At 41.9% G+C, this 23,817-nt stretch overlaps 1 protein-coding gene across 7 annotated transcripts in view; it reads left to right on the forward strand.

Annotated features, from left to right (window-relative positions):
- The window catches only part of FYB2 (FYN binding protein 2), a 107,685-nt gene that overhangs the window by 37,584 nt on the left and 46,284 nt on the right, over positions 1 to 23,817 (forward strand). For 5 of the 7 annotated variants that reach the window (XM_045857416.1, XM_045857426.1, XM_045857442.1 and 2 more), the window contains 3 exons: positions 2,419 to 3,175; positions 4,775 to 4,936; positions 6,698 to 6,731. In XM_045857416.1, the coding sequence (XP_045713372.1) occupies positions 2,419 to 3,175; positions 4,775 to 4,936; positions 6,698 to 6,731 (953 nt within the window). Of the gene's footprint in view, positions 1 to 478; positions 1,051 to 2,418; positions 3,176 to 4,774; positions 4,937 to 6,697; positions 6,732 to 23,817 lie in introns of those variants that run through there. The other 2 variants (XM_045857458.1, XM_045857434.1) reach the window with 2 other exon arrangements.

The following is a 23,817-nucleotide window of genomic DNA, read 5'->3' on the forward strand; positions in this document are numbered from 1 at the left end:
TGTCACATTTTTAAAAATATTAACCACTGAACTATGTATACCTACTATCTCATTTGGACCTTGCAATAACCCTCAACTATCAGTAGAACAGTCCCATTTCATAGTGAGGAAAATAAGGTTTAGAGGAGAGAAGTAAATTGTCCAAGACACACAACTAGAAAATAGAAAAACTGAGCTTCATATGCAAATCTCCTGGTTCCATGCCCAGTGCTGGTGTCTACCACATAGCGACACTTACTTCATGTTTCTTGTTCAATTTCTCTCCCTTCCTAAATCTTCAGACAGCAGGTGTGAGTCAACTATAAGTACAATGAGAAAAGGTCACTCAACATTCACTCGCTGGCAAAATTAGAAGTCATTGGCATGGAGGTTGTGTACATGCAATTAGGAACTTTTGTAACATGGAATATCGGGGTTCCCCTAAACAGGGAAAAAAACCCACTTACATGGCTGGGGGAATGAAAGTGGAGGACAGACATTGAGAGTTACTTTGCATATCTAAAGAAATTGGCCAGTTTTAGTAGTGTTAAATAGGCCACACTAGGAGCCAGGGAGATGGGTGTGACTCTAATTCTGGATATAGCTGGAGGGACTTGCTGCACCTGCTAGAGTGGCTTGGAGGCAGCTCCTATACCACAGGGCCATGCCTGCCTGCAATACCAATGGCAGCCAAGAAGGGCTGGAGATATGGGGAAGGGCAGCTGTAATGCAGTGTGGAAGGAGTTGGAAATGGGGTTATACAGGAAGACCTGTGCCAAGATCTAAACCTAACTGTGGGGCAAGCATTGCTCTCTTGACCATGTGGCTTGGGAGAGGTGAAGGCTATCTTGGCCACATAGTTTGAAAGGATGCAAAAGGACTCCCACCAGCCCACCATGAGGAGGAGCCATGCAGGTTTGAATTAAGGGCAGGAGCCTGGCTGAGCACAGACAACAAGCTGGAATGCAGATGGAATGCAGCCCCACTAAGCTACAGACTTCTGTATCTTTTCCTGAGACGTGGTACCTCTGACTGGCCTGGTTTGGCAAAAGGAGGCAGGACTGTGTGCTGGTGGGTGTTTTTTGTTTCTAATGGATGTGGGATTTGATGGTAGAATTCCACCTTTATTCTAAACGTGTATAACTTTTGAATAAAAAGTTCCTTTCCTTTTCATACGACTCTGGCATTGGGATTCATGGTTTTTATTGATGCCAGGCCATAGAACCCCGAGGAATAGAACCCGGGGTGGTTCTGTTTCACTTTAAGATGATCAGGAGAAGATGGGGGTTCTTTCTTTTGAAATGGCTCCATTGACTCTCCTCCCACATGTCCTCCTATGAAGACAAAAGATGATAAAATGAACTTACAAAAATAAACTAGATCTAGTGAGCAGTGGGAAGTGCACTGAGCAGGAGTCAAGCCTAACCCTACCTACTGGGACCACCCATACACCGTGCAGTCCCGGGCAAGCCTCTCCCTCCACACCGACAGTTGGCCTACAGTTACTGCCACCGTTTTCGTGTACTAAATTTGAACTGAGTTTAGAAGGAAGGACACAGGCTTCCAAGGGGAGTCAAAAATACAAGAGGATCATCTAGCCTCTGACAAATGTCTTTTATTTATTATGTGAAGTGATGGATACTCTACAAAGGCAGCCTTCATCCCTCTACCACTTGGCAATTTATTTTTAAAATGAGACTCCCCTGCAAATACCAAATTTTCCAAAGTATTTGCCTTGATGATTAAAGAGCAATGTTAGAATTGGAACACAGACTTGCCTGGTTCCAAAGTTTGCTCTTTTCTCCAGTTGAACAGTATTAATTTCCACAGCCAAGTTAGAAAGAGCTATGCAAGAACCAAGGAGACAGAGGAGTTAGTTCCACCTGTCATCCAGAGGAATGAAGAAGGTGAACGTTGAAGCTGTAAGAAAAAGCAGTTGAAGTAGGCGGGGAATGCATTTCGTGAAGCAAGAACACACAAGCCAAGTCAGGGTGGTGGAGAGTACAAAGTCTCAAAAAGCTTGTAAATAATCCTGTTCAGTTTAAGGGTCATCGTTGAGCTATGGCTGGAGATCATAATTCCACTGCATTGTGAAAAACCTCAAATGCCATGCTATGGGGTTTAGAACTTGTTTGTATAGGCAGGAGGAAGCCATCAAAAAAGTTTGTATCAAAAGATTTATCAGCAGTTGTTAATACTATCTCCTTTATAAATGTTTTTGTATGTTGTGAAGAAATGACATATATTGGAAGGTTTTCAGAAAGAATACAATTATTTCCATTCCACCTCTTATAGGCAGTAGCACTGCTGGCTGACCTTGCACAGTAAGCAATGGCATTGCACTGGCACCGAGAGCCCCTTAGCAGGCACAGTGAAGTTAGCTAATCATGCTGCTTTTTCTGAAAATAATAAGACTTTCTATTTTCCTTCATGCTTTAGGAAAGATTAAGAAACTTCAAAGAACTCCAAGCTAAATTTCAAAAGCTTGACATGCCATCTCTTCCAGGACCTATTCAATTCCCAGCAAGTGTTTCTCATAAGGGGGACTTTGGAAGCACACAGTCAATAAGGACCTGGGCCAGTGGGAAACTGCCCTCATCTGACCACAATCAGCCCCCACCATATTGTTCTGGTGGTGAACCCCAGCCTCTTAAAGCCCAGAAAATGAAGCTGGCACAGAGGAGTGAGATTCAGAAATGTTTTGATTCCCCAGGACCTCCAGGAAGGTTTGCTTATTCTGCAGTGAATTCACAGAAGGCTTCTCTGCTTTTAGATGTGAATCAAGCAAACGCTAAGATAACCAATGAGAAGAAATTGGTGGTGACCAGTAGCTTCAGAAACAAGCTCTGGAACTGGGAGAAGGTCTCATCTCAGAACAGTGAAATGTCATCAGCCTTTCGCCTTGCCAATTGTGGAGATAGGGCTTTCCATCCAGAAGATCAGAAAACCACAGGGCTTACTACTCTAGAGGAGCCCAGGAAAAAACTGCAAATAAAAGGATCCCAGACTCTTCCTTCCCAGAGGTACCTGATGGCCCAAAGAAAATCATGTGCAAAGAAAATCACCTCAGAAGATCCCACTTTTCTACTTTCTCCACATGGAAGGAAGAGCCTAGAAAAGTCCCATCCTGAGAGGGGCCCAGCAGGGAGCACCTCCCAGCCTATCTATGAGAGGGAGCTTGCCAGCTGGCCCCCAGGTAGGAAATCTAATCCGCACAGATGAGGGGGGAGAGCTCATTGTGCTTTTCTAAGTTAAATCTTGCTGACTTGAGAAGGTCACATATGTGACCTCAGCAATGTGAGGGCATGACTCCATCCCTAGCCCCTAGAGTCATACCTGGAACACAGTGGATAAATGGTTATTGATGAAAGATAGGGAGGAAGAGGAAATGAGTGAGAGGAAGGGTAAGTGGGAGGAAAGAAGGAAGGGTGGATTGGTTACCTACCCAGGGGAATTATTAAGAGGATTAAATGAGACAACCCATGACAACAACCGAGCACAGTGCCTGGTAAAAATTAGGGGCCCAATAAGTGAGTGATCATTTGTTTTCACTGTGTCTTCTCCTTAATTTGATAAAGACAAGTTACTGACATTGGAACTTAAAATTACAGTCTAAGAAGAGAGGTGCTTTGGTCCTGCTGGGAGGGCAAGAAGGAAGCCCCCCTTCCCGCTTGCACAGGACAGCAGGACTTTGAGAAGGTCACTGGCATGTTTGAGAACCACAGGCCAGCTCCTTTAGTTTCCCATGTAATCGACCACTGCATCATGTAAGCCAAAATCAAAGTACTTGGGTACTATAAGATTTTGTGCTATTTTCAGAAGCAGTAGATACAATTTTTGTATATAATATTGGAATTTGTCTTTTTAGTGCAGAAGGATAAAATATAAAAAATTGGGACTAACCTGCAAAATTCCAGGACACAAAATCCACAGGTGCCTGTGACCCAAAGTCAGCCTTGAAGGCTGTCCTAGGCTTTGAGTCCTGGAAATCAGAGGTTAATTCTCTTCATAGCACACATGTTATTTGCCTGTCATAAGTGCCTGAAGAATTCTTTCAGGGAATAGATATTGTCTGTTTCCTGTGAATCAGGCCCTGTGCTTAGTCCTGGGAAAAGGTTGATATGGCCTAGTCCCAGTCCACAGGAGCCTACATTCAGTGGGAAGTTAGACCAGCCCCTCTAACATGCCACAGCACCGCTGGAGAGGTGTTAGTAATGTGCATTGGGGATACCAGTTAGAGTTATGCATTCTGACCTTAATTTCTGATAGAAATCAAGAAAGGCTTCCTAGAGGAGGTGTCATTGGAGCAGGGCCTAAGGAAAGAGTTGAAATTTGGCAAGAGAGAATAACAGAACAGCATTCTAGAACCAGGAATGGCATGAACAAAATCTTGGACGTAGGAGAGCTTTTTAAGGCTTTAAAAATCAAATCCAGAGAACTGAGAAGCCCGTGGTATAAGTGAAAGACATTTGGTCTGCAGGTCAGGGAAGTAGGAGACTGAAGTCCGATAGGAAAATAATCTGGAAATGTCGACTGGGGCCATGTGGTATGCTGTTCAAATGCCAAAGAAGGGAGAGAACAGATGTCATGCTGAAGAAATCAGGCTTCGTCTTCTGGGTGGCAGGATGGTGACTAGATCAGATTTGCATTTTGACCTGGACCTGCTGGCCACTGGGTGGAGAGCAGATAGGAGGGGAGGAGTGAGAGAGTGAGACAAGGAAACTGGTCGGTTTCACCCAACAAGTCACGTGATGGAAATGATTAATAACCTACATTTTGGACTATTTGTATTCAGAGAAACAGCCGGATGTCAAGCATCACCAGCTTCCCAAAACAAAGCCACTGCCTTCCGTGGAGTCCCTGGGTCCTCCTCCCACGAAGCCACCGAAGCCTCCAGCCATGAACCTCCAGGCCTTCCAGAGGCAGATGGCTGCCTTTCCCAAGACCAGCAGGGAAGGTGAGGAAATGCACTGTCCCCCTCCCCTCACCCCCTCAGCCAGCCAGGGGGGAGTCTCAGCTGACTCTGGTACACTCTCTCCCAGTCACCTCCCTCTCCGCATGAGCTCCCAGGTGACAATGCTGAACTGCTTTTCCACGGGGCTGGACATCCATCACTGCTTATTCTCATGTAGAGGCCATGGCAGCTTGCCCGTGAAATGACAAATCTGCGGGAATTGGCCCCTTATCGCTCCCGAGCCAGCCTGCTTCCCCTGAGAGCATTGCATTTGATCACTGGGAATCCGTCCAAGAGGAAGAAAACGAAAAGGAGCAGGGCAGGGAGGCAGAGAGCCTTTGTGTTTCTTATAAAGCCTGTGTTGTCAACACAACCGGTGCTGTGGAGGAGGGGGAAGGAGTGCCAAGGGAGGCAGGGAGGCAATCAGTTTGAACTTGACCTGCAGTCATGACAGGGTCCCTCAGGCCTTTGTGATCTGCCTTCAGTAATTCTTGAAGGGTTCCCATCCCTGCCCCCACTGGCCCTTTCCGGGACTGGAAGCACCCTTGGGAGCCATTTCTCTGTGCTGTTACATGTCTTCCTCTGCTACACAAAGGAGTACTTACTCACGCCCTCTGCACCCCCCGCTGCAGTCTTATCCTGTTGACATGTTAAACACCTTTGCTTCTGTTTGCTCTAATGAAACATGAGGTAAACATACACTTTGGGGTTGCACAGATTGCTGGGCTAACATATGGTTCACTGTGACTGTGAGGGCCGGCAGGGGGTCCACTAAGAGAGCTACCTCAAGTTCATTACTCATCTGACAGCCTTGGGCAGCCTCATGGTTACATTTCTTGAACTCAGAGGTTCTCACACTTCAGCATGCATCAGAATCACCTAGAAGACCTGCTAAAACACATTGCTGGGCCCCAGCCCCAGAGTTTCTGATTCATTAAGTCTGGGTTAGAGGCCTGAGCATCTGCCTTTTTAACAGGCCGTCTGGGGCTGTCGATGTCGCTGGCCCAGGGACCACGCCTCAAGAAAAACTGCTCTACATCATCTGACAGAATAAGATTCTCTTAGGGTTATACTTTAAGGCTGTGGCCACCTCCATATCAGAGAAGGCTAAGCATGATTTTTATAAACATTGAATAATTTAGGCCTCAAAACCTCTCTCTGAAATGGAAGAAGGCTGTCAGAGAACATAGGACAAAGTCCTATGAGGCTTTTGTTTCAAAATGGGCTTTGTAAATCCCCACTTCCCCACTCACTAGCTTTTTAAGTTCCTGCATGTTACTAACTGAGCCTCATTGTCCTTGCCTATAAATGGGGATGATAGTAACACTCATCTCCTAGGGTTATTGAGAGGATAAATGAATGAGATGAGGCATGGAAAGACTTGAGAGTTATTGGCACATGAGTAAGTGCTCAATAAATGCAGTATTATTATTTTAGTCATGCATTGAGTAGCTATACTCTCTTTGCCAAGCCCTGAGATATACAGAAGAGACTAAGAGAGAAACCCAGAAGACATTCTGGTACTCCAAGAGGTCAAGGTCTAATATAAGAGACTGTACTCCTAATTAGGCCCCATAAAGTGTGGGTAAGGGCTGCAGGGCAGGAGGGATGATCCCCTGCATGATGGGGGAAGGGGAGGCTTGGAGCACAGGTGAGTTGCAGATCCACATTCTGTCTCCAGGGTCAGGTCACTGCACAAACATAACTTGCTTTAATAAGGCTGCCCCTAATGTCTGTTTTTCACTTTTCCTTTTGCTTTTGCAGCAGCTGTGGAAGAGGGCTACCTGCCTCTAGAGAGGTGAGTACCTGTTTCTTAATTGTGTAAGATGGTAGCCTGCCAACAAGGCTGCTGAGCCTGCCCAAGAGCGGGCAGCAAGCACAGACCAGGGGTTGGTATTTCTCCAAAGGGTTGTGGGAAGAGCAGGTTTATAAGCTACAAATTGCAACTCTTATTTTATATGAGAGGTTAAATAAACCGCATTCAACAACATGCTGATGTTAAGTTGCAAAGATGGTCCTCTGAGGTACTTTTATTTATCGTACAGTTGGGTTCAGTAAATTGAAACATGCGCTTCCATAGTAATAAATTGAATTAGAGGCTGAATATTGAATATTAAACAGAATACCGCATGTTGGCATGTTACAGAGGACCTCCTGTTTTTGGTGCACACATTCTAAGAATTTTATCGCAGAAACGCCAGCTCATTAATGCACTCAGCCCAGGACTGTCGAGCCCGCTGATGTGTGCTGTGCATTGAACTGGCCATTTGATACAGATGTTCTCATTTCATCTTCTCAAGAAGGCAGTGAAGTTGTTGCCACTGTCTCCATTTTATAGCTAAAGACACCAGGGCTCAGAACGTCTGTCACTGGCAGAGCTGTGATGTTGACACAGGTTTGCCCCAACTTTTTTATTGTGATATAACCAACATGTAACACTGTGTAAGTTTGAGGTGCACACCCTGTCAAATTGATACATTCATATTTTACAACATGATTAGGACAGCAGCCTTAGCTAACACCTTCATCACCTCATATAATTCTCTCTTTTTTATGTATTGAAAGCAGTTAAGATCTAGTTTCTTAGCAACTTTGAAGTTTATAAGTATTTGTTTTTGCTCTAGTCACTATGTTGTGCATTAGCCCTCCGGACTTATTATGTACTAGCTGCAGACTGACTGGGGCTGCTCCTCTGTCTGGGGTCAGCTTGCCTCTGGCTGAGCTGGGATTGCTGTGGCTGGGATGACTGGTGCAATCCGACTTGGCACTGTCCATCTCACCCTCCAGCCAGGTAACTGAGGAATGTTCTCCTAGCAGTGGCAGCAGACAAGCCCAACTGCACAACATTTTCCAAGCTTCTGCTGTATCTCATTTGCTAGCATCCTGTTGGTCAAAGCAAGTCACATGACCAACCCAGAGTCACAGTGGGATCCCAGGCACTGAAACCTTACATAATGAAATGCAGGGTTCTAGGAAGGGGTGAAGAATAGTAGCATCAATCCAATCAAACTAGCATTGAAGAGCAAATATTTGACGTGAGTATTGAGAGTCAACATTGGCTGGATAACATGGGAAGAGGCCCACAGGTAGAGGAAGGAAGGATAAAGTGATACATCTTATGTTGGAAACTGGAAATACAATAGTTAAGTAGAGTTAGAGTAGAGAAAGTGTTGTAAGGATTGGAAAGAAATGGGATTGTCGAGGTAGACAGGAACCAAATCATGGGGGATCTTGTACACCAAGGAATAGGTGAGACAACTGTATTCAGCAAGGAGCTGATTGTGCAATTCATGTGCTCCAGGAACGCCTAGGTTAGTGGCTCCAGTTACAGGACAGCAAAAGGTAGGTCAGTAGAAATGCATTCTCTGTGCATGCATTTGGACAAAGGAAAACAACGGTTTGCATTATTTACTGGAGGAGCACCATCCCCAGTGTGACGATGTGAAGGGACAATGGCATTCTGAAGAACCCTGAACCCTGAGTCAGCTGTAGTTCCCTCGCGTCTCGCATACTGTGAGCGTCCCAGTATGACTGAGCACACCCTCATCAAAGTGTTTGGCTAGACCTGCATCTTTGCTGCAGCTTGGCTCTAAACTGAGCTGACTTCTCTCACACTTTCATCAGAGAAACAGCAATCCTTTTCGGCCCTGGGCACAGACTTGCTGTGATGGGCAAGTACAGGGAAACAGCAGTCAGTCTCTAATGTGGCACCTTGTACCTAAGGGATTTACACGGGCAATTTGACCGTACTGTTCTTTCATATTGATGGTAGAACTGAATCTACTCTCATCTGAAGTGAGATTCGTTGTACCTCAGTTGTGAGTGTGAAAGACAGAAGGGAGGAAGAGGGACCAGGAATCTGAGGGGCAGCTTCATGGAAGAAGAAAGAACTTGAGATGTGTCCTGCTTGGTGGGTTGGAATTAGATAGGTGTTTTATTCCCTTATGTGAGATTGTAAGATGGGTTAACCACATTGTTGACTTACAGTTGGTTAGTGAATGGAATGATGGAGAGAGAAATGGATAAAGGAATGGGTGGGTGGGTGGATAGATGGATGGATGGATGGACAGACAAATGGATGAACCAATGCCTATTTAGTATAGGCAGAGCTAGAACATAACTGAAAGCAAGGCAGTAATAACAAAGAGGAGGATGTGAACAGACAAATATATTTGGGCCCTGGGTGGTGTGGTTCAGTGGATTGAGCTCTGGCCTGTGAAGCAAAGGGTTGCCGGTTTGGTTCCCAGTAAGGGCACTTGCTTGAGTTGCAGGCCACCTCCCCAGTAGGGGGCGCACAAGAGGCAACCACACACTGATGTTTCTCTCTCTCTTTCTCCTTCCCCTCCCCTCTGTTTAAAAATAAATAAATAAAATCTTTAAAAAATATTCTAATAGGTGAAAATAAGAGGTGAGGTTGAATCTTAATGTGCCATAAGTGCCATACTAAGGACTTTGAACTTCATTTTATCAATAATAAGGAATTAGTCTGAACCCCATAAATGTCTGTGACCCTGCATGTTCTCCTCTAGCTTCAGGTACCATAAGGCTGCTGGTCTCTTGCGGGCACCTACAGACTTTGGCCCCACCCTTAATCATCTTTGTGAAAGGGGTGAGGGACAGAGTAGAGGTAAGGGTGTTGTTCCTTCTTGCCAGATTTCTGGACCCTCATCTATTCCCTTATCTCAGCCCAGGTGACAACATATTTTGGCCACCCATGACCCCCCTGCTTTGGGCAATGAACAGGAATCAGATACTTGACTCCTGATTTGGGGGATCATCTCTCCCTCCACCCTGCATCACTGGCAAATGTTCACTGCTCTTGAACTAAGGAAGTAACATTGACATAACTGATAAATGAGCAATTGTAAAATCAGCTTATTTAACCCCGTGATTCTAGTGCTTTTAAATGTGTGTGAATCATCTATGAATTTCTACCTTTCCATGGATAATGTTTTCTTTAGACTTTCTATCTCTCCTGGAGATTGGAGGAAAGGCTGATATTCATGAAGTGTATTTTGCTAGAAATCTTCCATATCATCTAGCTTTCCAAATTCATTGGTGATTAGTTTTGTAAAAAATGTCCAGTGGTTTCTATGTAAGTTCTATAGTCCAAAATAAATTATTGTCATGTTCTTTCTTGAAAAAAGGAGAAAGAAATTAGTTTGAACATGTAAATTCCATGATGCTGAGCAACCTTAGATACACCTTCCATGGAAATTGGAGCTTGTTTGGGAAGAACCCGTGTTCATGGAATTAATCTTTGGTACAGATACTGTGTTAGGAAATGAGTAAGCAGGACCTCACTGCTGGAAGGGGACCCAGCAATTATCTGATGTTGCCAGGGCATATGGAGTAATGTTAACAAAAACCTGGATTTTTAATTCATGCCTTACTATTTACCAGCTATGTTACCTTGGACAAATGCCTTAACCTCTACAAACCTCAGTTTCTACTTATGTAAAATGGGGTAGTGGTAGTTCTTAACTCACACAACTATGGTGAGGATTAAATGAAATCACGAGAGTGAAGGGTTTAGCGCAGTGCCTAGCATTTGGAGTGTTCAGTAAAGCTTCCTTAGCATTTGTATAACCTTCTACCAAAGGCAAGGATTCATGCTCAAAACCTTAGTCTCTTTAAAAATTCTTTGATGGGGAGCTCATTACCTGGAGAGTCCAGCATTTTTCTCTGTCGGGGCAGGTTTTATTTTTTTTAACACACATTTATTGAACATCTACTATATGCCAAATCCTCTTATATATTGTACATTGAGAATACAGCAGTGTATAAAGTAGATAAAAAAATCTTACACATACTCACACACACACATGTGCACACACTGTCATTTGTTTATTCAGAAATCCCAGTGAGCTGGGAAGAAGAAAAAACCTTCCTACCCCAGATTCACAACCACCTGGCCCAGATCTGCTCAATGGTACAGTGGACACTATCTTTATCCCTTCTTTACATGACAGTTCTTTAAAAAAATCTAAGGGTTACATTCTTCTTTGAACTAAAAAACATTTTTCAACCACCACTTATAAAACAAGAGTCTTTGCGTTTTAGCTGTATTTCAATGGAATGAACACACACACACACACACACACACACACACACATACATATTTAATCATCTTGTTAGGAACTCAGTGCATTTGCAGTGACCATTTTTGTTCCTGAACTTCAGGTCTGGAGTCAGGTTCAGACCTGTCCTCAGAACTTTAACATACACATCTGCAGAGTGGACACAATAATATTTAATTTATTGAAAACTAATTGAGATGAATTGTACAAATCACAGTGAACACAGAAGACGCTCCCTGAGTCTTTGTTTCTTCAACCCTTGCCCCCTCCATCTCTGCTGGCTCTGGCATATTAATATCTCATTAGTTCACAACAGTGAAATGACTCCTTGGAGGTTATTCTTCGCCATCACTTTCTCACATGAACCAAGCTGGCTGGCATCCCTCTTGATGTGCAGCCCCTATTTGTGTGAGCAAAGCAGGTTAGTCCCAGGGCAGCCTTCAGCACTGGGCCTCCATCAGTACTTAGCAGAGATGGCCAATATTTTATTCATTAGCTATAGATATGGCTTTTCTCCCATTAGGAAGTATCAAAGCATACTCCTGACTCAGGAAATCTCAGACTGGACACTAAGGAAGGGAGAGACTGTTTATTTCAGAAGCAGAAAAGATTCAGACAGTTCAGTGTTTCTCAGATTCTGGTCTGTGGGTGGATCTCAGTAGTCTCCCACTTTCTCTCCTGAACTTTTTAATTTTGTGTTTTTGTTTTGATGATAGTCTTTAAAAGGTAATCTAAGCCTATTATGAATCTGGATGACCTCTTTCAACCTATTCCTTTGGAACACGTGTTTGTATTTGTGTTTTTGACATTTCTACCCCACGCTGAGTGGGAAACATCGATGCCTCCCTCCTAGAGCTGCAGACTGTGGGACTGTTTAGGACCCGTGTGGGACAGCCAGGAAGAGAGATGCTGTGGAAATGGGGTGTAAATGCCTTATCACAGGCATTCAAGTAAAATAATGATATCAGAAGAATAACATTGTGGCCAAACAAAATGCGTTTCCACTCCTTACTTGAATAGTAGTAAGTGCTCTAAAGGAAAATGTTTTTGAGTAGTAGGGTAATACTTGGGGATTGAAATTGAGGAAGTATAGGATAGTGAAGAAAGGCCTGTATGAGGTGCTAACATTTGGGTTGAGAATGTCAACCTGAATTAAGGGGACCCAGTCATGGAAGGCCTAGGAGAAGAACACTCCGGGAGAGGGCACAGCTGAAACACAGTGTGATAGGGGAATGGCAGTGATGCTGTGAGTCGTGGAATGAATTGGAATTTTGCTCAAAATGCGTTGGGAAGCTATAGGAGAACTGTAAGCCAGGAAAAGAGGAAGACAGCCTAGGAAACCACTGGGACAACAACAAAACAATGATAATAACATTAAAATGGCAACCAACAATTATGTAGTGTCTATTCGAAGTACATATATGATGCCATTTATGATGAGAAGTAGATGGAACCATCCCATTTCACAGATGAGGAAAATGAGTCACAGAGAGATGGAATAACTTGGCATGCTCAAGGTTAAAAATGGAGATAAATCAGTGGACTCAAGTTATATTTGGGAGGAATGCCAGCAATGGCTGGATCAGTTTTGGGGAGTGAGATGTGAGAAAAAGATAGAGATCTGGAGAAACTTGTAGGTGATTTGCTCTTTCTGTCACTGTTGATATGAACCCATACAGAGTGCTCAGTACAAGACAGACCCTTCCTGAAAGCTATTTGGGATGGTTTCTACTTAAAACAAAAGCAGTGTGTCATTGTGCCTTTCTGCATGTAAGATCAGAATCTCTAAAGGCTAGTTTTTAAGTTGTTTGCAAGGGCAGAGCTCTTTCCTGAATGGCTGTGTTCTAGGTTGATGTGTGGGTCACCGGCCAGCAGTGATCACGGAACGCTGCGGATGACTCGATGAAAACACGCGAGAAAAAACATGCACAGAGACAAACTAGTTTCTGTGGAGAAGTAGAGACGAAATGGCCACCCCCTCTAGTGGAGAGCACGCCAATTTACCATCCAAACCTGCTTTTATTGGGCTCATTTTGCATAATAATTCAGGTAAAGTACAATACTCATTAGGGGAAGTAAGGAACCATAGAAAACAAAGAACTCTGCCGGTCTATTTTGAGTCGAGGGTCAAAGAGCTGTAAGACTTTGAGGAACAAACTAACTTCCTCCTTGGACCCCTCTCATTCAACTGAGAGCATTCTAAACAAAGAAGGTTTCACAGTAATTTACATGTTCTTTCTTAGGCCTGATCACTCGGGGAATCCGCCCTTTTCAGCACAGAGTTGCATCACCCAGTCATTGTTTCAGGCTTAGGTGGAGCAAGGGAACTGAGGCAACCAAGAGATAAGGAGATTTTCTCCCAGAGATGAGGACTCAGGCTATGTCAAAGCCGAGGAGCGAGGGTCCATCACCCCCTTTTGCTGCAGCCCCCCAAGTCCTTCTTTTGGGGGGCCTCCCAAAGTGATCGTGCCTATCTTAGGTCATTCCCCCCTTGGGGAATCTTACCCGTCTTTGGCTAACCGACCAAGCTTTTTGGGGTTCAGTTATGAATAAAGCAGCAGAAACAGCATTCCTGCCAGGGAGATAAGCTTTTGTCTCCTTGCTGGCTTATGGTTCCAAGGGTGTTCCCTTAGCCTTAGCCTAGGTGGGGCTTTTAGCTTCTGATACCAGTCAGGGCAGTTCCCAACACTAGGTGACTGTGACTGGTGTGGACCAGCTCTGACTGACCAGCTGCAAAGCAGGCTCCTCGTGTGCCTGACGCCCGGGGCTGCGAAAGTGGGCCCCCAAGTTCCCATGTGCTAAACGGAATTGCTTTGGGGCAAGAGCAAGGAGAAGGAATTGTTTAAGCCTGTGCCTAATGAAGTTTCAGACTCAAAACATTCAGGTGGTGTCGGCTTAAGCCACTTCAATAACTTATTATCCCTTTTTTATTGGACTTCAGGGACATAACAAGGTCACTGTTTAGCCTGCGTTTCAAAGGTTAGAAGCAGTGGATTTACTTAGATTTTTTCTCTTCTTTCGTATTTTCAAACACTATCCCTTTTCTAAAAATCACCTAAAGATTCTGTTTACTGAGAATTTTCTATAGACAAAGCCTGTACCCTATATTTAGGTCCACTCTCTAATTTTAAAACTTTCAACTACAGCCACCCCATCCAGTGAGTTACGTCATCCAGGGTGATGCAACTAGATCAGTAGTATCAGGGACTGACCCAGTCAGCCTGGCTCCAGAGCACAGCCTCTCATCCCCCACTCCCAGCTACCTTACTGAGGAATCACATGGGTTCTTTACCTATGACAAAATTGGGCATGGTGTAACGGACTTGTGGCCTACTCTGCAAATTGAGCCTAGACATTCTCTAGGCCAGTGTTCTCCGAGGCCTGCCTTAGGATTGCGTTTTCTGTCTGCAGAAAGATCTGTGTGTGGAAGGCTGGCCAGGGTGGAGCTAAAGTACAGAAGCATTTGGAACCAACCTTTGTCTTCTCTCTTTAGTGGCATTCTAATGATAAGCTGGAAAAAAGTCATGGTTTTAAGAACAAATCAGACAATTACAAGTTGCCTATTTGGAGCCTGTTTTTGTACCAAGAGAGGTGTAAGGAAAGGTTGAAGGGAAGCTAATCTTTGAGTATGGCCTCGTGTGGGGCATTGCTCTGTCCTTTACATCTGTCAGGCTTGTTTTTACTTCCCGACCATCTTAGGAGGGCAAAGTTCATATTCCCTTTTTTAGGTGAGAAACCAAGGGCTCAGACATGTCATGACTTGCCCTAAAGTACAAGATAATACAGAGCTTGTCCAGGATGTGAATCCAGGACTCTATGTTTATAGAGATTTTTCAGCTATACTGTCCTGTCTCAGAATTTTTCCCACATGAAGTATTCAGGGAGATATCTATTAGATTGTAAACTCCATGAAAGAAGGGATTGTCCATCCTTTTCACTTTTGTTTCCCCAGGAAGTTGACATGCAAGTAATAGTTATTTAGTGACTAAGTAAGTGGTAGACCAATGGAGTGATGGATAAACAGATTGATGGGGAGAAGAATGCACAGATAGATGGATACTACCTTCCATGAGCTTTTATATGGATAAAGAAAACATTCCAAGAATGTTTGCATTGATGTGCACATGCAATGCCCTAGTATTTTAATAGTAAACAAAGCTAAGTAATTAGGACAACCCGAGCTCTTTATTTGCCCCAGTGTACCAGGCAAGCAGTACTGCCATGTGAAGATATGGACCCACATGAAATCCTCTCTTTCCTCTGCTCCTTCTTAGCCTGGTGTCCAGCTAGCAACACTCTGCCAGGAAGCTTGTCATTAATATTTTAACTGTCACGGTTCTCTTTCCCTTCTTGTATGGACTCAGTATACTTTGAGTTCAATGTTTACTTAATCAAACTATCCACTGACCACTTGACCTCCATTTTATGTTTAGAAAAAATTCAAAAATTGCAAATTTTACCAGGGCCAAGGTGGTCCTAGATGTTCTGACCCCTCTTTACTCTCCCCTCCTTACCCCTCCCCTAACCTCCTCTCTCCCTTGATTCCTCTCTTCAGCCCACTGACTGGCACTTTGGCATCACCTCAAACACAACAAGCACAATCCAACCAAGCAGAAAGACTCGCTTTTTTCCCTGCACAGAGTTGTCTTCTCTCAGATCTTTACCTGAGGGCTCCTTCTCATCATACAGGATTCATTCATTCATTCATTTGTACATTTATTTGTTCATCCATTCAATGAATATTCATTGAGCCCCAAGTATGTGCCAGACATTGTCCTAAATGATGGTAATGCAATAGATGACAAAACAAAGTCTCTCATGGAGTACACGTTTTTAGCCAGGAAGAAAAACAAGAAAATAATGATAACACAAGCAAATGTTAAGTGCTTAAATGTCAGCCTCCCTGACTATATAGCTCATCTTTCCTCTCCCAAGGTACCATCTATTCCATATAGAAGGCTGCTTTGTTCTCCTGTTAGTATTTATGAATGCTGCAAATAATAACATTTATTCTATGTACCTTCTGTATTATTGAAGACCATGAGAGTTTTGAGGGCAAGGGCCTTGTCTACTGTTTGCTTTTATATTCTAGAGCAGTGCCTGGTGCAAAGGAGGAGCCCAATGAGAAAAAGAACGATGTGACATCATCTCCCTGTCTGTCTAGGGTTTTATAGTATTTCTGTATAACTGGAGAATGAAGACAGCGGGAGCCTGCAATGTGCCAGGCACTGTATGAGTCATGGGAGACCTAGCAGTGAGTGATATACAAGATCCCAGAGCAGGAGGGACAAAATTAAACTAATAAAAGCAATTATGCCCTGGCTGGCATAGCTCAGTGGATTGAGCATGGGCTGCGAACCAGGCATCGCAGGTTCGATTCCCAGTCAGGGCACATGCCTAGGTTGCAGGCAATGGCCCCCAGCAACCTCACATTGATGTTTCTCTCTCTCTCTCTCTCTCTCTCTCTCTCTCTCTCTCTCTCTCTCCCTCCCCTCTCTAAAAATAAAATAAATAAATAAAATCTTTAAAAAAAAACTATGAAACTAAAAAGAGCAATTAAATAATTTTAAAATTATGACAATGATTAAGAATGTTAGGAAATAGGTGGCGAGGAGGGCTACTTGGAGAAGGTAGTAGGAGAAGGACTTTCCTGAAGGTCATTCACATCTATGGTGAGACCTGATATAAAGAAAATGGGATTAGATCATGTGGCCCACCTCAACCCAGATGCCCTGAAATTTGAAATGCATGTATTTTAAAGATTGGCTTTAATGATGAAAATGAGGGCTTGAGATCACTTTGTTTCATGCTAAGGAAGTTGCCACTGAATTATTAAGAACCTGCTTTAGCAGTTGCATTAGTGGAAAGTCAAATGCTTTTAGAGCCATTCCTAAGTTCACCAATGGTTTCATTGATTTTGTCCTAACTTCAAAATACAGGTTAAATACTACTGGTCTTTTTCTATAGGTGATGATGTCAGGCCCAGAGAATTACAGTGATTTCCCCATCACATTTCTCCCATTTGAATGGCTAATGGAAGACTTGATCTGTCAAACTATTGAATTAGTCTAACAAAGTTTTGAAAAATATCATTCAAAACCCACTTGTAAGCTCCTTGGCCTTCACCCTCATCGTGTGCTTCATTATTTTCATTTCTCAGTTTCTCTTGGGTTCTAGAGTGGTCTGTCGTTAAAAGGCAAAGAGCAATGAATTAAGAATCAGAAGGCCTGGTTTCCAGACCCACTCTGCTTCTTAACAAGAGTGCTGTCTTGGGCAAGTTGCTGAAGATCTCCAAGCCTCGGTTTCCTCAGCTGTAAAATGCCTCAGAGTGCTGCTGAGGAAGTTAAATGCAATCATGTAGACAACAGCTAATGTGAATGTAGTTTGTTCAAAGAGTGCATGAGTGTTTGAGTTTATAAATGAGGAATCTCAGAGCTTCCCTACTTTTGCACCTTGAGCAGAGACATATTTTCCTCATTAGGGTTTTAGTTATTGTTTTTTCAGTCCTCTGGGGTCCTCTGTGCTGTGCACTCCTCTGGCCGCCTTCTTTGATGACTTCCATTGCAGTGGGAGATGCTCATGCTGTGTTTGACTTTAACTGGTGCCTCTGTTCTGGGAAATTCTATATTACATAGTGGTTAAGACCCTAGATTCTGGGGCTTAATACCCGGCTTCTGATTACTGCCCTGCTACTTACCACTCTGTGACCTTGAGCTATGTCTCAGTTTTCTCATATGAACGTGGAAAGAATGACAGTATCTACTTCATAGGGTCCGATGAGGATCAAATGAATTGATACATGTAGTTGGAAGTGTTTGGCACTTGGTAAGTACTCAGTATCATTAGCTGTTGTTATTGTTTACATGTCCTCCTGTGAATGAGCTCTCTGATTTGACAATATAGCTTCAGAGTTAACCACATTACTCCCAAAAACTGAGGCCAGAGGAGGTGCCAAGTTCTGTAAATTAGGTAGCTCTTTAACAACATTGACTTGGTCATTGTATTAGATTCTCCAGAGAAGCAAAGGGAAATATACATACATGCATATATATTTATATATATACACACATGCAGAAATACAACTCAGATACATACATATGTATCTTTGATTATCTACAATATATCATGCATGTGATATATATTTGTTAATTATAAACAATTGGCTCACAAGATTATGGAGGTTGAGAAGTCCCATGATCTGCCATCTGTGCTCTGGAGACCCAGGAAAGCTGGTGCTGTAACTTAGCCTGGGTCCACAGACCTGAGAACAGGGGAGCTGATGGTGTAAATCCCAGCTCAGGGCCGGCAAAGATGAGGCGAGATGTCCAGCTCAACAGTGAGGCAGAAGAAAAGGAGCAAATTCCTCCTCTGTATTTGTTGTCTTCAGGTGGACCACTGATTCAAAAGCTGATCTCATCCAAAATACCCTCACAGACACACCCAGAAATAATATTTAATCTGGATGCCTGTGGCCAGTCAAAATGAAGCATAAAATTAAGTTTCACAATCAAAAAAGGTTTGTGATCCTTTATTGAAAGAATTGGGTTATAAATTTATAAATTAAAAAAAAAAACAACAACCCTAATGCCCTGGATTGAACAACATTGGTGATGTTGTATTTTCTTATTTGTTTGTGGTTGTTGTTGTAGAAGTCATAGTAGAAGCAGTAAGGTTATGATATGTATGGTGGTAGGGTTGGGCTGATACACACACATGTATATACTCACATACATGTCTATGCAAATGCATATCTACATATATATGATACACAGTTATAGACATAAATGTATATCATATGTAAATGTGTGTCATATATAAGAATATATGTGCATAAACATAGATGTGTGTGTATTACATAAAAATGGAGGAAGTAGGAGAGCTAGTGGCAGACGTGGTAAAAGTTCAAGTTCAAGTGGTAGAAGTGTGGAATGGTAGGAAAGTAGTAGTGGTGGCAGTGGTAGTAAATACTTTTTGCCAATTTCCACTAAGCATTCACTACCACTACCACCACTACTACTTAATTTATGTCAAAGAAGAAGAGACTTGAGTCCAATTACCCATCCAAGATCACAGGCGAAGCTGAGATTCAACTCACATAACTCTTTCCAAAACCTGTGGCCCCTTATCACTCTTCTGCCTGACTGCTTCATTGATTCTTCATTTTTGTTGGTCATTTAAATTATAGAATATGGAAGTTTTTAAAAAAAGATTTTACTTATTTATTTTCAGAGAGAGGGGAAGGAGGGAAGAAAGAGAGGGAGAGAAACATCTATGTGTGAGAGAAACATCAGTCAGTGGCATCTGGCACACCCCTAACCAGGGACCCGGCCCACAACCCCAGCATGTCAAACCAGCAACCTTTCAATTTGCAGGATGATACCCAACCCACTGAGCCACACCAGTCAAGGCAGAAGATGGAAGTTTTATTAGCTCATGAAAGGAAAACATCATTTAAAAATTGTTGCGTGTATTTTTGGGAACCTAGCACAAATACATTTTGAGATCCACTTTAGATAGTATGGTGGTAATTTTTTAAGTTTAATCACCAGTCATTTAACTGAAGAGAAAGATTTCTTAGGGTGAAGGCCTGGGAAGAGAATAGTCTTGACAAAAGTATTTATTGGAAATAGTAATTTTGCCAGGTCAGGACTTTGGGACATTGAGGAATCACATGGTCTCGTGTTTTCCTGTCACCAAGAACTTGTAGAATGCCACACACAGCAACTCCTGGCTAAGCTACTCCTGGTCTTCTTGTCTCCAAAATGTGTGTCCCATTGAAACAAGAGGTGGAAGAAGCTGGATTTTCAACTTAGGTCTACCCCCCCTAATTAAATAAATCCCTATTACATGTTTTGCTATTCAAGTCTCAATCTTTCTACTTAATGTAAGCTCTTTAGATTTTCCAGAACTGTCCTGCAGTGAAACTTTTTAACCCACCCTCAAATAATGTGATGCAGATGAAGGTGAGAAAGGAAATGTACCTGTCAGGTATTTCCCACATGTTAACTCAGTTATTCCTACAATGACCCTGTGAAGAAATTAAGGCTCTGAGAACCCAAATGATTGCTTCAGACTACACAGCCATTGAGAAATGAATATGATGAATCTAAGTCCAGTGCCTAACATATGGTAATTGTTTGATCAAATGAACAGATGTTTGAATGAGCTGTGTGTCCCACTTCTCCAGTATGTACAGCTAATACAGAGGTTGCCAAATTATTCTCCAAAGGAGAATACTGTGGCCCAAGGCTGGACATGACAAATGCTGATGAAGATAAGAGGAGGTCCTGAGTCCATGCTTTAGCCAGAGAGAGCCCACTTGTTCAAAAATTCATTTTGAAGATAGATCTCCAAAGGTCCAAACAGTGAAAAAGAATCTGCTTTTGTAAGCCATCTTTAACCCTTGCATTGCATTTACAGAGCTGTTGTTTCTTCTTGAACACAGATAATGTTGTAGATATCATCAAGATATCATAATAGGCCCTGACTGGTGTGGCTCAGTGGATTGAGCACTGGCCTGCTAACCAAAGGATCCCTGTTTGGGTCCCAGTCGGGGTACATGCCTGGATTGCTGGCCAGGTCCCCAGCAGGGGGCGCTTGAGGGGGTGCAAACTGCACATTGATGTTTCTCCCCCCTCTCTCTTCCTTTCCCTCACTCTAAAAATAAATAAATAAAATCTTTATTAAAAATATGTCATAATAAAACATGTTTTATTATACAGTGTTTAAACTACCAGAGGTTTCGTATAAGAAAATCAGGAAAGATAGAGACCTGATCTTATGCCAGTGATGAAAAGAACTTTCCAAAAGACAAACCCCAAAACTTATTTGAAAGAAAAACACTAAAATTTCTGTCTTCCAATATAATATTACTAGCACACTTTTTATAGAAGGACTATGTGAAGAGGGAAACTATTTCATTCAATAGCCAAATATACCTTTAAAGTAGATTTTATTATTATTGTTCTGTAGAGTAGGAAACTAAGGGTTAAGGGCTTTATTGAATGCTTTATCATTAGAAAGTAGAAGAGCTGGGATTCAAATTCAAATCTGTCTGACCCCCAGCTCCAAGTCTGTAATTCTACACTCCCTCCCATTAATGTCTACAGTACTGGAGATAGACTACAGACCTAATAAATGTGGAAAGAAAGAAATTGAAGTATAGATATATTTAATTCATAGAGTTATTTCTTCCCTGCAATCCAAGTACTTTATATCAACCCACACTGCATTAAATCAAGGCAAATCTCAAATCTGGTTTTAATGGACCAAGAAAAAGATAAAAGACATTTGCCAGTAGCAAAAAGGGAGGTTTAAATATATCTACAATATCTTTTTCCCTCTTAACATTAATCCTGAGTCTTCCTTTCTGTAAAGACAATTGATCTGAAGATGCCTTTTTTTAACATTTGAGTGAAATTCTTTTTGATCAGCTGAAGTCAGGTATTTATTCATTTCTGACAAAAGTAGTACAAGAAATTGATTCAACATCTTTCGATTTTTCCACAAACTGATTCTTATTAATCAAGTTAACATACCATAGACTTGATAAGATTGTTAGGCCCTGGAGCATGAGATACATGGGATAGTCTATAATTTAAGAAAGTTTCTTTGGATTACTTCCTGCAGGGGTAAGGGAATGAAGTAGTGAGGGGAAAAATTACTGCTGCATTAGAGCTTATTACTCTTTCTTTCCAGCAAAATTAACTCTTCATATATGTTTAAAATATTACAGAGCCATGAAAAAAGATACCTGAAAAAATCCAGCATGGCCAAACAAAGGAGGGAAAACAATCGGGTGAAATGTGCTTAGGTTATAGCAGTAAATGGGGACACAAAAAGAAAAGAGAGCACTCTAACCTTTTCATTGTCTAACAACTATTAGGCATGCCTATAAATGGAAAAAAGCAGGAAGAATTCCAACACGCTAAGACCTCATTTGTGTTAAGGTGGGAGAATTATGATAATTTTTCTCCTCTTCACTGTCCACGTCAGGTGTGACACAGCTGTTCTGCATTTGCTATGGGTGCAGTAGGAGTCCCTTCCATATCACCCTCCCTTCCCAGAGGCAACTCTAGCTATGAAGGCAGGAGTGTGCCCAGTTAGTGTATTTCTTCTACTTCAGCTACAGACTCACCCATGTTGAAGATATAGTTACATTCTTGTATACATGGCATCTTATTTTATCCTTCCGCAACTTGATTTTTTTCCAGAGTTGTGTTTTCATATTGCCTGTTAATGCATGTGAAGTCTAGTTTATTCATTGTATTTACACATCGCTTGTATTTCTTCACTAAACAGTAAGCTTTTCATGTATTCCTTTACTGAAGAACATTAAGATTGTTACAAATTTTTGCCCTTTCAAATGCTGCTGCAGTAATCATCCTATGTATTTACAGGTGAGTATGAGCAACTTTCTCTAGTTATTTTTTTTACCTAGAAGTGCTAAACAGGAGTAATTAAACAACTTTAGTTTTACTAAATATTGAAAAATTATCCTCCAAAATATTTGTGCCAATTCTTACTGTCCATCCTGTATGAAGAGTTCTTGTTTTCCATTTTCATGCTAAATGAGATGTTTTTTCCAGCTGAGATTGTTGCTGAACTGAAGGGTACAAAACTAATTCTCATTGTCTTGATTTTTATTTCCCTGTTTACTGTGAGGTTGTTGGTTTCCATGATGTCCACCATGTGCTTTTGCCCAATTTTCTATGGGTTTATTTGTCTTTCTATTGTAGGAATTTCTAATAGTGTTTCTATATGAACTCTTTGTTCCACTTTGCTATTGTTAAATTTGTTAGAGGTTAATCTAGTTAAGAAAGTTTATCTAGTTGGAATGCCTTCTTGTATCTATTAAAATAATCTGGATGGGGTTTCTTTCACTTTCATTGTTTCAATATGATTAATTGCAGTAACAGAAATTCTGATGTTGAGTCATCCTTTAAGTATTGGGAAATTTGTAGTTATTTTAGTTATTTTTATTACTGATTCATGTTTCCATTATTTTATTTGTGCTAAAGTGTGTTAAGTGAGACTGGGCTATATTTTTATTTCATTAATTAGTCATTTTGTGGTTTTCATAACAACATTATACTACCATTTAAAAATGAATAGTGCAGGTTCCCTCTTTCTGTTCTCTGATACTGGTCATGAAACCTCGCTGATAAAACTATTAGGTGGAGGAAAAAGCAACAGGTGGGCGAAGTGTGGAGGTGGGTAGGGGAAACGGTGGTATTGATTCAAGCCCCTAGGTCGTTTATTGGCCTATCAGTCTTTCTATTTCTTCTTCAATTACTGTGGTAATTTTATGTTCGTCACTAAATTTGTTGACTTTCTCTAGATTTTCAAGTTTATTGGCAGAGAACTGATCATAACATTTCCAGTTTTGTCATGTTTCTTACCTCTACTTGGTGTGTGTGTGTGTGTATAACCTTTTCATTCCATCCTCCTTACTATTAACTTTTCCTTTAATACTTTCCATCTTTTAATTTCTCTGTGCTACCCTCTGGGTAACTTCCTCAGGTCTAACTAATTGACCAGTTCTCTCTTCTGCTGCATCCAGCCTGCTTTTCAGCCTACACATGAATTTTTTATTTCAAGAAGTGTATTTATGATTTCTGTAACTTCTTTCTCATGCCTTCTAATCTGCATTCTCTCTTTTTATACACTTTAATGCCTTTTATCCCTCACTTCATTTCTTCGAACACATAAAATGTACTTATATTAAAGTCGCTTTCATGTCATTATGCTATTTAATTCTCCCATAAGTTATATCTTCTGACTCTCCGGTGTCTTACCTCCTTG

The sequence above is a fragment of the Phyllostomus hastatus genome, unplaced genomic scaffold (genome assembly GCF_019186645.2).
Source record: "Phyllostomus hastatus isolate PE091 unplaced genomic scaffold, TTU_PhHast_1.1 phas_contig_147, whole genome shotgun sequence".
NCBI classification, from domain to species: domain Eukaryota; kingdom Metazoa; phylum Chordata; class Mammalia; order Chiroptera; family Phyllostomidae; genus Phyllostomus; species Phyllostomus hastatus.